We start from the raw sequence: 13090 nt of genomic DNA, 5'->3' as shown, positions 1-13090 counted from the left end.
ATTGCTAGCCAGCCAGCAAGATAGCAAATCGAGCGCTTCCAGTCTGTTTATATAATTAGATTATTTTTAATTACATACCATATTTGATACTCATGAACCTATTTGATACTCTGTTTTAATTTTATTTTGATTTTTAAAAAATGAATTTATCTATGTTTGTTTTTTATTAGTTTTTGATACTTCCAGGTTGAGTGAGCGCTGGCGCGTGTGGCTGCCGCTGCTCACCCGCAGAAAAAAATATCCTATGACTGTAAAGTGTCCTTGAGAGTTTCGAAAGGCGCTTATAAATGAAATGTATTATTATTATTATTATTATTATTATTATTATTATTATTATTATAAAATTGCTCTGTTACCCGTGATATCTTCTGAGAGGCCTTTGGCTTCTTGGATTGTCAGCTGGCAAAATCTCGCCACGGTTTGTTGATGATACTAGTGCAGCATGTTCTACCGGAAACAAATTCCTTGTGTGTTCTACATACTTGGCAATAAAGATGATTCTGATTCTAATTTTTATTTATTTGTTTATGTATCTATAATAGTAATAATAATAATCATCATCATCATCATCATCATCATCATAATACATTTGATTTATAAGTGCCTTTCAAAACTCTCAAAGTCACTTTTTCAGTCGCAGGAGAAGTTTTTCTGTGGGTAAGCAGCGGCAGCCACACGCAGCAGCGTTCACTCAACCAGGAAGTGAATAGATGGAAAGCTAATAGCTAGACAACTAGCTATATAACTAATAGATATCCAGTTAGCTAATAGTATCTAGCGCGCTAGCTACTTAGATACCTGGCTAGCCAGTGACCTAGTCGGCTACCTTGCTAGCTACCTATCTATTTATATATTCATATATTGATCTATGTATTTTATTTGTTTATGTATGTATTTATTTATCTGTGTATTTTATTTATTTGTTTATGCATCTGGCTAGCTGGCTTCCTAGCCAGCTAGCTAGCCATCTACCTACCCTAGCTACCTATCTATTTATATATTTATTTATTGCTCAATGTATTTTATTTATTTGTTTGTTTATGTATTTTTTTTATGTATTTTATTGTATTTGTTTATATATCTAGCTAGCTAGTATTTATTTATATATCTACCGAGCCAGCTACCTAGCTAGCTGTTGCTGTGTGACTTCCGGGGAGAGTGAACGCTGGCGCGAATGGCTGCCGCTGCTCACCCGCACAAAAAAAAAATATGATTATTATTATTGTTGTTGTTATTGATGTAATTTCTGTCGGCGGGTGGTCCAACAGGCTGGACGAGGGCAACCTGCCGGAAGACATGAACCTGATGGAGGACTACCTGCAGCTGGTCAACCACGAATACCAGCGCTGGCAGGAGGACAAGGAGCAGGCCTGGGCGGCTCAGCCCCAGCGCCCGCCCCCCTTCGCCGTCTCGCAGCTGTCGCTCATCGAGATCCGCTGCGCCACGCCGCGCTGCACCTTCTACGTGTCGGTGGACACGCAGCCGCACTGTCACGAGTGCTTCGAGAAGCGCCAAGCCACCACCGGCAGGACGGAAGGCGGCAATGGCGGCGGCAGCCCGCTGTCGTCCTCGTCCTCGTCCGGCCGGGCGCTGGCGCTGTCCAGCCCCCGCTCGGCGCCCCCGCCCACCGCCCCCAGCCTCAGCCTGTACAGCGAAACGCACGCCATGAAGTGCAAAAGCCCCGGCTGCCTCTTCACCCTTAGCGTGGAGCACGCCGGCCTGTGCGAGCGCTGCTTCAACTCCCGCCAGAACCAGGACGGCTGGAACCGCTGGGGGGCGCCCGGCCCGGCCGACGCGGAGCGCCGCCCGCCCTGCGCCCCTTGCGCCGCATGCGGCCGGGAAGCCTTCCCCATGTTGGACGGGCTGTGCGGCCCCTGCGCGCGCAGGCGGCGGACTCCCGAAGCCCCGGGCGAGCCCCGGCCCGGCCGGCCCGGGATCCGCGCCCCGCCTTCGGCCGGGGTCCCGGGCCGCGGCTCGGCCTGGCAGGCTCCGCTCGCCCGTCCCTGCAAGAGATCCGGATGTCCGTTCTTTGGCACCCCCGAGAAGTTGGGCTTCTGCACCATTTGCTACGTGGACTACCAGACCAACCACCGTAAGTTCCCCCCCTGGCTCCTCACGTTTTTAATAATAATAATAATAATAATAATAATAACAATCAATTTCATTTGTAAGCGCCTTTCAAAACTCTCAAGGTCACTTAACAGTCACTGGATCAGTTTTTCTGTGGGTGAGCAGCGGCAGCCACATGCGCCAGCGTTCACTCAATCCAGAATAACTCAAATAAATAAAAAGCTAGCTATATAGCTAGCTAGCTATTAGTTAGCTAATAGATAGCCAGCTAACCAGCCATCCGGCTAATAGGTAGCCAGCCAGCCAGATAGATAGCTAACAGATAGCCAATAGATAGCCAGCCAACAGACAGCCAACAAATAGCCAGGCAGCTAGCTAATAGATAGCCAGCTAGCCAGGCAGCTAGCCAATAGATAGCCAGCTAACCAGCCAGCTAGCTAATACATAGCTCGCCAGCCGGATAGATAGCTAATAGATAGCCAGCCAGCCAGATAGCCAATAGAGAGCAAGCCAACCAGACATCCAACAGATAGCCAGCTAGCTAGCTAGATAGCTAATAGACTTCAATCGGTGATCCAAAAGGAAGGATCAATTACGGTTATTTTTGCCCATTTTTGCTAAAGTTAAAACCTGTACTTGTCTTTCGATGGAGATTTACCGTATTTATTCAAGTATAACGCGCACACGTGTATAAAAAGATGCTTTTTTTTCTGCCAAAAAAAACAGCTCATTGTTTGAGAGCCAGGTGTCAAAGTTGAGGCCCGGGGGCCAAATCTGGTCCGCCACATCATTTTATTCGGTCAGTGAAGCAAATGAAACTTGTGAAATTGCATAATGCTTGCCAAAGTCCCAAGCAAAATGTCCAATTGTCCCACGTCAACCACAATAATACAGTTTTTATTCTTGACTTCAGATGTGAAAAGTAGTTATTCACGAAACTGTTGTGCGCTCTTGGTGTCATATGTGAAAGGGATGAAAGATTCTAATGGCGTCCCCAAATTTATACCGACCCCCGAGAGGAAATCGGAATCACAACCTTTGGCAATAAAATTGCCATTTTTCTTGAACTTTTTGTCTTCCCGTCACAGACCTGACCCCCCCGACCCCGCTGGCAACCCCGCTGGCGGCCCCGTTAGCAACCCCGCTAGCACCCCCGTTGGTGGCCCCGGCACAGGTCCGACCCGGCGCGGAGGCCGGCTTCCAGAACGCCACGCGGTGTCGCGGGCCGGGCTGCGGCGCGCCGAGCAAGGCCATGCTGGAGGGCTACTGCGACAAATGCTACGTCAAAGAGCAAAGCTCGCGGATCAACCAGACGGCGCAGCGCACGCCCCGCTCGCCTCCCCCTGTGGCGGTAGGTGTCATTTCCACCTATTCGGATCACGACGGTATTTATTGGCGGAGCGAGCAAACCACGGTCCCTTTGTACTAATAGCTATCTATTCGCTGCCTAATGGCTATCTGTTCGCTGGCTAATAGCTAGCTATTAGCTATCGATTTGCTGGCTAATGGCTATCTATTCGCTGGCTTTTAGCTATCTATTCACTGGCTATTAGCGATCTATTTGCTAGCTAATAGCTATCTATTCGCTGGCTGATGGCTATCTATTTGCTGGCTAATGGCTATCTGTTCGCTGGCTAATAGCTAGCGATTAGCTATCAGCTAGCGATTAGCTATCTAATCGCTGGCTAATGGTTATAGCTATCTATTCGCTGGCTGATGGCTATCTATTTTCTGGCTAATGGCTATCTATTTGCTGGCTAATGGCTATCTGTTCGCTGGCTAATAGCTAGCGATTAGCTATCTAATCGCTGGCTAATGGCTATCTATTCGCTGGCTATTAGATATCTATTCGCTGGCTATTAGATATCCATTCGCTGGCTATTAGCTTGCTGGCTAATGGCTATCTGTTCGCTGGCTAATAGGCAGCGATTAGCTATCTAATCGCTGGCTAATGGTTATAGCTATCTATTCGCTGGCTGATGGCTATCTATTTACTTGCTAATGGCTATCTATTTGCTGGCTGGCTGAATCTATTTGCTGGCTAATGGCTATCTGGGCTATCTAATCGCTGTCTAATGTTCTATCTATTTGCTGGCTAATAGCTAGCGATTAGGTATCTATTCGCTGGCTATTAGCTATCTATTTGTTGGCTATTAGCTATCAATTCGCTAGCTAATAGCTATCTATTCGCTGGCTGATGGCTATCTATTTGCTGGCTAATGGCTATCTGTTCGCTGGCTAATAGCTAGCTATTAGCTATCTACTCGCTGGCTAATGGCTATTGATTCGTTGGCTATTAGCTATTTATTCACTGGCTATTAGCTATCTATTTGCAAGCTAATAACTATCTATTTGCTACCTATTAGCTATCTATTAGACAGCTCGCTAGCTTGCTATCTATTTGAGTTACTTCGGGGTTGAGTGAATGCTGGCGCATGCGGCTGCTTAGAAATGAAATGTATTATTATTGTGGCGTTTGCCCCCGCAGCGCGAGCGAGCCACCAAACCGCGATCCACGCAGCAGTCGCAGACGCAGACGCAGTGCCGGCGAAGCGGCTGCAGCAACGAGTCGCCGGGCTGCACGGACCTGTGCCCCGAGTGCCACACGCGGGGGGGCCGAGACCCCGGCCGGCGGGCGCAGGCGCCCAAGGAGAAATCCAAGCAGCGCTGCCGGACGCAAGGCTGCGACCACTACGCCAACCAAGAGAAACAGGGCTACTGCAACGAGTGCCACCACTTCAAACAGATCTACCGCGGATGAGCCCCCCCCCCCCCCATATGACCTTCTGGCCTGAAAATGGCCTCCGCTTCCCCTGTCGACAATGTGAAGACAGAGTGGGGGGGGGGGGGGGGGGCAACACAGCCACAGCCTCCGCCATACCTCTTTGTCCGTATACAAAATGTCTGGATGGCCCCGCCCACTGGTGCCGGACGCAATGATTGTCTGCTTGTACGCAAGCATCCGCCTTTGCTCTTTTTTGTTATTGTTTTTTTGCTTTCTAGACGAGCGATTCCCAAGATGGCGGCACATTCGCTGGCAAAGTCTGGAAAATGAGCTCGCTGTGAAATCCAGCGCGGTAGCAAAGCGCTACTTTATAATAATAATATTAATAAATTTGATTTCTAAGCGCCTTTCAAAACTCTCAAGGTCACTTTACAGTCACACTATAAGTTTCTGTGGGTGAGCAGCGGCCAGCGTTCACTCAACCTGGAAGTAACTCAAATAGATAGAAAGATAGCTAATAGATAGCTAGCCAGCCAACTAGAAAGATACACAGCCAGCCACACAGAAAAACTCATCCTGTGACTGTAAAGTGACCTTGAGAGTTTTGAAAGGCGCTTAGAAATACAATGTATAATAACAATAATAATAATATTATTTTTTTTTTTATAATTATTACCCGTCACCACCTTTCCCATCCCGCGCCATCTTCCACCAGCATTTGGTGACATCGGATGAAACGGGAATGTGCTGCGGCGTCCCCCCCCCCCTCAACCGCTTGGGAATCGCTCTTGTCCACCACAGCCAAGGATTTACAGCCCTCGCTTGCCTGCCTACCTACCTACCTACCTGTCTGTCTGTCTATCTGTCTGTCTGTCTGTTTGTCTTTGCATTAGTTCTCCAGGGTATGAGCGTGAGAGAGAGTTGCGACCAACCAAAATATATGACCCCCTCACCTGGCCCGCACTTGGAATCCTTCAGAAAAAAAATCCAACTCTTACAATCAAGCCAGGGTGAGTGAGTGAGTGAGTGAGTGAGTGAGTGAGTGAGGTGAGTGGGGTGAGGTGAATGAGGTGAGTGAGTGAGGTGAGTGGCTGAATGAGTGGGTGGGTGAGTGAGTGAGGTGGCGTGAGTGAGTGAGGTAAGGTGAGTGGGGTGAGGTGAGTGAAGTGAGGTGAGTGGGTTGAATGAGGTGAGGTGGGTGAGTGAGTGAGTGAGTGGGTGATGTGAGTTGGGTGGGTGAGGTGAGTGAGTGAGTGAGTGAGTGAGTGAGTGTGAGGTGAGTGTGTGGGTGGGTCAGGGGTTGAGTGAGTGAGTGAGTGAGTGAGTGAGTGAGTGAGTGAGTGAGTGAGTGAGTGAGTGAGTGAGTGAGTTAAATGAGGTGAGTTGGGTGGGTGGGTGACTTGAGTGAGGTGAGTGTGGGTGGGTCTGGGGTTGAGTGAATGAGTGAGTGAGTGAGTGAGTGAGTGAGTGAGTGAGTGAGTGAGGTGAGTTAAGTGAGGTGAGTTGGGTGGGTGGGTGACTTGAGTGAGGTGAGTGTGTGGGTGGGTCAGGGGTTGAGTGAGTGGGTGGGTGAGTGAGTGAGTGAGTGAGTGAGTGAGTGAGTGAGTGAGTGAGTGAGTGAGTGAGTGAGTGAGTGAGTGAGTGAGTGAGTGGGTGGGGTGAGGTGAGTGGAGTGAGGTGGGTGGGTGAATGAGGTGAGTGAGTGACGTGAGTGGGTGAATGAGTGGGTGGGTGGGTGAGTGAGGTGGGGTGAGTGACTGAGGTAAGGTGAGTGGGGTGAAGTGAGGTGAGTGGGTTGAGTGAGGTGAGGTGGGTGAGGTGAATGAGTGAGTGAGGTGAGTGGGTGATGTGAGTTGGGTGGGTGAGTGAGTGAGTGAGTGAGTGAGTGAGTGAGTGAGTGAGTGAGTGAGTGAGTGAGTGAGTGCTCCTTTGGGCCTTTCCAAATGCTACCAATCGTTCTGCCCCACAGATGGTGGAGGGGCGGTTGTATTTCGGATTGCAATTTGTTGTGGGAAATGCACTTTTTTAGTTTGAAGGCAAGGCTGACCAGGGTAGAGACTTGCCCAAAGGTGGCTTGTCTCCTTTTTCCAACAGGACATTGATGGGATGGCCGTCCTTCCGTCCGTCCGTCCGTTTTACTCCACAAATGTTGATTTGAATGCTTGGAATTGCTCTCCCGTCGCTCAGTTTTCCAGTTGTCTTTTTTCTTTCTGTTTTTTTGTTAAATTTCTTGCCCCGTATGCGTGGACGGACTCAAGTCTCTGTTGAATCTCGCGAGACACAAGTTGCAGGCGCCCGATGCCCGCTGAGCTTCTCCAGCGCAGGCGCCGTCGGGCCTTCACCTTCTACCTTTTGCCAGCCTCGCTTACAACAGATCAGTTGCCTTGGATGTTTGGGGTTTTGTTTTCTTTCCTACTTTGCCGACTACTTTAGCAGCAACGCGCGCACGGAATGCCCGACTCGTTTATCCGAATGTGTTTTTGCCTCAGTCGCGTATCGGGGCCGATCCCTTCTCGAGTTTTTGCCTTTACGACGGACCGGAGGAGCCCGATCGCCGCCTGATCGGCGCTCCCGCGATTCTTCTTCCGATATCAACCCTCCTGTTATGTCACGGGTCGTTTGCCACCAAAAGGTCATTTGAATCTCGTTTGGGCAAGGTCAATGACGAAAGATGGATCAAAACCGTTGCCTCATCTTTTCAATAGCAAATGCGTGAGTGACGTTCTTTGTGTCGTTCAGAACTTGTCACGCTAACACTGTGACATTTATCATGTTTTTGGGTCTAGCAGCCGTACGCTTCCAGAGTGTGTTCAGAGATGTACACAATGTCTTTTGTCCACCGGAAAAATCAAGCGCCCCCACCCGTGCCCCTCAACATCCTCTTTGATCATGAAGCAGGAATTAGCTATCTATTCGCTAGCTATTAGCTATCTATTCACCAGCTCTTAGCTATCTATTCGCTAGCTATTAGCTACCTATTCGCTAGCTATTAGCTATCTCTTTGCTAGCTATTCGCTGGCTATTAACTATTCGCTAGCTATTAGCTATCTATTCACTAGCTATTGGCTATATATTCGCTAGCTATTAGCTATCTATTCGCTAGCGATTAGCTATCTCTTTGCTCACTATTAGCTAGCTATTAGCTATCAATTTGCTAGCTACTAGCTATCTATTTGCGAGCTATTAGCTAACATCACTAGCTATTAGCTATCTATTTGTTATCTATTAGTTATATATTAGCTAGCTATTGGATTGGATTGGATTGGATATGCCTTTATTAGTCTCACAGTGGAGAAATTTACATTTACATTATTAGCTATCTATTCGCTATCTAATTGCTAGCTATTAGCTATGTATTCGCTAGCTATTAGCTATCTATTCACCAGCTCTTAGCTATCTATTCGCTAGCTATCAACTACCTATTCGCTAGCTATTAGCTATCTCTTTTATAGCTATTAGCTATCTATTCACTAGCTATTGGCTATATATTCTCTAGGTATTAGCTATCTATTCGCTAGCGATTAGCTATCTCTTTGCTCGCTATTAGCTATCAATTCGCTAGCTACTAGCTATCTATTCGCTAGCTATTAGCTACCTATTCGCTAGCTATTAGCTATCTCTTTGCTCGCTATTAGCTATCTATTTGCGAGCTATTAGCTAACATCACTAGCTATTAGCTATCTATTCGCTAGCTATTAGCTATCTATTTGTTATCTATTAGCTATCTATTTGCGAGCTATTAGCTAACATCACTAGCTATTAGCTATCTATTCGCTAGCTATTAGCTATCTATTTGTTATCTATTAGTTATATATTCGCTAGCTATTAGCTATCTATTCGCTAGCTATTAGCTACCTATTTGCTAGCTATTAGCTATCTCTTTTCTAGCTATTAGCTATCTATTCACTAGCTATTAGCTATTCGCTAGCGATTAGCTATCACTTTGCTCGCTATTAGCTAGCTATTAGCTATCAATTCGCTAGCTACTAGCTATCTATTTGCTAGCTATTAGCTATCTATTTGCGAGCTATTAGCTAACATCACCAGCTATTAGCTATCTATTCGCTAGCTATTAGCTATCTATTTGCAAGCTACTAGCTAACATCACTAGCTATTAGCTATCTATTCGCTTGCTGTTAGCTATCTATTTGCTAGCCAGCTAGCTGACTACCTATTTGAGTTACTTCTGCCTTGAGTGAACGCTGGCGCGTGTGGCTGCCTTCGCTCACCCACAGAAAAAACTTATGCTGTGACCTTGAGAGTTTTTAAAGGCGCTTAGAAATGAAATGGATTATGATTATTGTTATTATTAATATTAAAATTGACCCAGGAAGAAACAAGCTTGTTGTTTCCTCCGATTGGCAACTAACAGGAGGGTTGAAGCGCATTTGTGAATATGGATCTGGGTCCGTGCTGTAGGACCTTCCGACATGATGCCTCGCCTCGAAACACACACCCAAAACAACACCTGCGTGTCTCAAAACTGACGTTTGTCTTTTATATTTTTACTTGTTTTGGGGGGGTGTTCGTTCCAGATGTATTTTAATACTAGCCTTGGTTTTCCTTTTTTTGGATGCAGTTTTATTTGCCAAAATGATGCTGATGTGCTCATGAGCAAGCGCTCTGTTGTTGTTGCGATACCTCCTTCAAAATGGCCGCCTCGGACGAGCTCTTTGCTACAGTGGCACGCCCACACATCAAACCACCTAAAACTTTACTTCTTACATTGGAGGGCAGGGTCTTTCCTTATTGTCAGGCCTTAAATAGTTGTGAATGCAACCGTGACTAATAAATAAAAAAAGATGATGCTTGGAAGCCTCACCCCCAAAATGTCATTTTATGGAGGATGAAGGATTTTTTACCCCACACAAAATGGCACTGAAGGACAACCGACACCTTTTTTTTTGTTTCCTAACTGACATCAGAAAAAACGTTTAATAGCATCTAAGATACCCGAAACTGATATTTTTAGTCAAATGCAAAACACCAATAAAAATGAGTTATTTTTGTCACAAAAATACTTCAAAATGACTTCGGAGATGCCGAGTTTCACAAGGTCCCGCCCCCTTGTTCGTGACGTCACTATTGGTCGCACACTGCCTTGCTCCAGAATCAAAACAATGGCTTCAGATTCGGAGAAGAAGCTTTCTTGTTACTCATCCAGTTATGAATATGATTCCAATAGTTTTTTTTTGGCTGCACTTTTATTTGCCAAAATGATGCTGATGTGCCAAGCGCCCTGTGGTTATTGTGATACCTCCTTCAAAATGGCCGCCTTGGCTATTAGTTATCTATTCGCTAGCTATTAGCTAGCTATTCGCTCGCTATTAGCTATCTATTCACTAGCTATTAGTTATCTATTCGCTAGCTATTAGCGATCTATTCGCTAGCTATTAGCTATCCATTTGCCAGCTATTAGCTATCTATTAGCTAGCTATTAGCTATCCATTCGCCAGCTATTAGCTGTCTATTCGCCAGCTATTCGCTAGCAAACGGCCAAAAACTGAACTTTTTTGTCTTCTAACATTGGAGGCCAGGGTCTTTCCTTCTTGTCAGGCCTGAAATATTTGTGAATGCAACAATGACTAATATCACATAATGATAAATACAAAATATGAGGAAGCCTCACCCCCAAAATGGCATTCTATGGAGGATGAAGGATTTTATCCCTCACAAAATGGCCCTGAACATGAGTTGTACTTACAAGAATATAATTCATTTTCAAAATGTTGACATTTGATTTTTAATCAATCCAAAAGAATAAACATTCCCAATCCTAATCCAAAATAACCACAGAATTTCCAAGAATTTTAGGGCAGGTTTTCCTCATGTAAAGGCCTCAAAATTTGACAGCATTGACTCTAATATTGAACTATTGTTGTATGGCGGCTACAGTTTGAGCGTGTTTAAATGGCTTCCCATTGTTTTTTTTAACAGTGGAAGAATGACTTGGATAGATTTGGGAATGGGAAGTGCGTAGACTTGATCTCGCGTAATCCGGACCCAACATAATCCAAATAGTGTCAGAAAACAAAATGTAAAAAACCAACTTGGCTTTGGTACATGAAACAAATCATGCTTTTTTGGGGGGAGGGCTTTCCACAATAGGGTACTATAAGAAGCGGAAAAAAGCCTGTTTTTATTTGTGCAGTATTCATTCATATCAAGATATCTGTATTGTGTGTGTGTGTGATTCTATAATTATTTATATGTTGTCCTGAAATGAATTATTTTTATGGAGAAATCAGAATTTTGTCTACAGTGTTTTCTTTTAACTTATTGAATTGCCCTCAAACCACTTTAAAAGATTGAATGTAAATCCACTTTTCTGAACTGTACACAACATACGTCTGTTTAAGCTCTCCCCAATGTATTGCTGTAATAATACAATACATTGGGAAGACTAAATAAATTCTCAAAAAAAGACTATATCAACATCGCAGGAATAATACTAGTGGGCCTCAATCTGCAGTACATAAGCACCTAAAAGCTAGCAACCACACATTTGACGACAGTGATGTTAAAATCTTAGCGAAAGAAAAGAGATGGTTTGAAAGGGGAGTAAAAGAAGCTATTTTCATAAAACAGCAAAACCCTTCACTAAATCGCCATGGTGGGGTGAGGTTCAATTCGGATCGTTCCTACAACCGACTTCTTAGGCAACGTAGGCTTAGTTATGCTTATGAGGTGATATCGGAGCAAATGGGGCAATCAGGCCAGTCATAGACCCTATCATTTTTTTGTACTTTTGACTTCACGATGGCGCCGCAAGCAAGAGTGGCTGCCTTTCCAGCAGCTCCTGTATTTTGTTTTTCCTAATGAGGAATAAGCGGTACGGAAAGTGGATTGATGCATACTTTCATTCCTTTCATAACTTTACTGCTGTGAAATGTAAATTTCTCCACTGCGAGACTAATAAAAGCACATCCAATCCAATAACCAGGCAGGACAATACAAGTAATCAGTCAGAACAATAGAAGTAATCAATGTAGTCTCAGGGAATAGTCTTCTGCTCCCCCCAACCTGAGAGCAGGGACCTATCATAGCAGAGTCTGGCACCGCCACGTCTGAACAGTAGGGATATAGGGCTAAAACTATCAGCAAAAATTTTAGTTCGCTGACGAAGCCTCTTGGCCTTCTCATCGATGTACACAACGTACACGAGGAAACCATCGTTGAAGCCAAATCACGTGGAAAGTTGGACTTTGTGATTGTCGTCCGCCTCTAGAATGGATACATCCGCCCATGCGCACATTCCAAGTGGTCCTATGAGTTGAGATGAGCCTCTTTTGCAAGACTCCAACTCCCAGAATTCCGTCGGAGCCGCCACTCACTTGGGAGGGTTGTCTTGTTTTGCGTCACGCGTTGACTTTTTGTGCCCGGGCGGTGACGTTACGAAAGTTACACCGCCCATTCGGGACGAGAGCGTGTTAAAAAAAAAACAATCACTCCATCTCTACGGTTGGTATCCGTGGTTCGAAATCGCTCTGACTTGTGGCTTCGGTAGCATGTTGAATCCCATCGACTACCCCCCGATCGTCATTAAAGTGCTATAAATGAAACCTCTCGAATCGGACGAGGAAGGAGGAGAGCATCAGAATGGTTACCAGAAACAACCGAGGCGTGAGTGGACGCTGTTTTGTATGTGATTATTCGCTAATGTAGCTCATGTTACTTAGCATTCATATTAGCAACGCGTTCTAGATCGAACAGATTTTCATCGCGGCATCTTTCCGTTGACTCTGTGTGTTTTTTTGTGTGCCTAATTTAAATATCAAATCGTTTTATAGTCATTTAAGAGACTCCTATTCGGTATCAGTTGTACGTTATTGCCACCGGTTGCACTTGACAGGCGACAGGACATTAGACATAGACACAATTGGGCACTCCCACGTTGCTTCTTTTTAAATGGGATGCAGTGCAGTAGCTGTGCCACTCACCTTGATAATAATAATAATAATAATAATAATAATAATAAGACATTTCATTTAGAAGTGCCTTTCAAAACTCTCAAGGTCACTTACAGTCACAGGATAAACTTTTTCTGCGGGTGAGCAGCGGCAGCCACATGTACCAGCGTTCACTCAACCCCAGTGACATGCGGTGAGGTTCATGGCTGGTGAGGCACTGACGTCATCGCAGTCAGATTTACAAACCTATGAACTCCACAGAGTAGCTTAGTCAACATTTGATTGGCAACCGTTAACATGTTTTGTTTAAAATGTCATGTCAGCATTCTTTATATACTGTGTACAAACTGTAGCATAGAAAAAAAGAATTAAAAAACGTTATCGT

The 13090-nt window shown here is 45.2% G+C and overlaps 2 protein-coding genes across 9 annotated transcripts in view; both read left to right on the top strand.

The window, feature by feature from the left end:
* Positions 1 to 11045, top strand: part of tnfaip3 (tumor necrosis factor, alpha-induced protein 3) — a 31256-nt gene extending 20211 nt beyond the window's left edge. For 3 of the 6 annotated variants that reach the window (XM_089012076.1, XM_089012071.1, XM_089012075.1), the window contains 4 exons: positions 1269 to 2092; positions 3159 to 3421; positions 4559 to 6036; positions 6686 to 11045. In XM_089012076.1, coding sequence (XP_088868202.1) covers positions 1269 to 2092; positions 3159 to 3421; positions 4559 to 4831 — 1360 coding nt within the window. In that variant the 3' untranslated portion in view covers positions 4832 to 6036; positions 6686 to 11045. Of the gene's footprint in view, positions 1 to 1268; positions 2093 to 3158; positions 3422 to 4558; positions 6037 to 6100; positions 6165 to 6247; positions 6301 to 6661 lie in introns of those variants that run through there. The other 3 variants (XM_089012072.1, XM_089012073.1, XM_089012074.1) reach the window with 3 other exon arrangements.
* A 1179-nt stretch (positions 11046 to 12224) lies between these two features.
* sdccag8 (SHH signaling and ciliogenesis regulator sdccag8) overlaps positions 12225 to 13090 on the top strand; it is a 49954-nt gene continuing 49088 nt past the window's right edge. For all 3 annotated transcript variants that reach the window (XM_089012556.1, XM_089012555.1, XM_089012554.1), the window contains exon 1: positions 12225 to 12418. In XM_089012556.1, coding sequence (XP_088868682.1) covers positions 12352 to 12418 — 67 coding nt within the window. In that variant the 5' untranslated portion in view covers positions 12225 to 12351. The remainder of the gene's footprint in view (positions 12419 to 13090) is intronic.

Source organism: Hippocampus bargibanti, linkage group LG13 (genome assembly GCF_051943395.1).
Source record: "Hippocampus bargibanti isolate YZ-2025 linkage group LG13, ASM5194339v1, whole genome shotgun sequence".
NCBI lineage: Eukaryota > Metazoa > Chordata > Actinopteri > Syngnathiformes > Syngnathidae > Hippocampus > Hippocampus bargibanti.
Note: the sequence above shows the minus strand (reverse complement) of the source record. Positions and strands in the feature narration are given on the sequence as shown.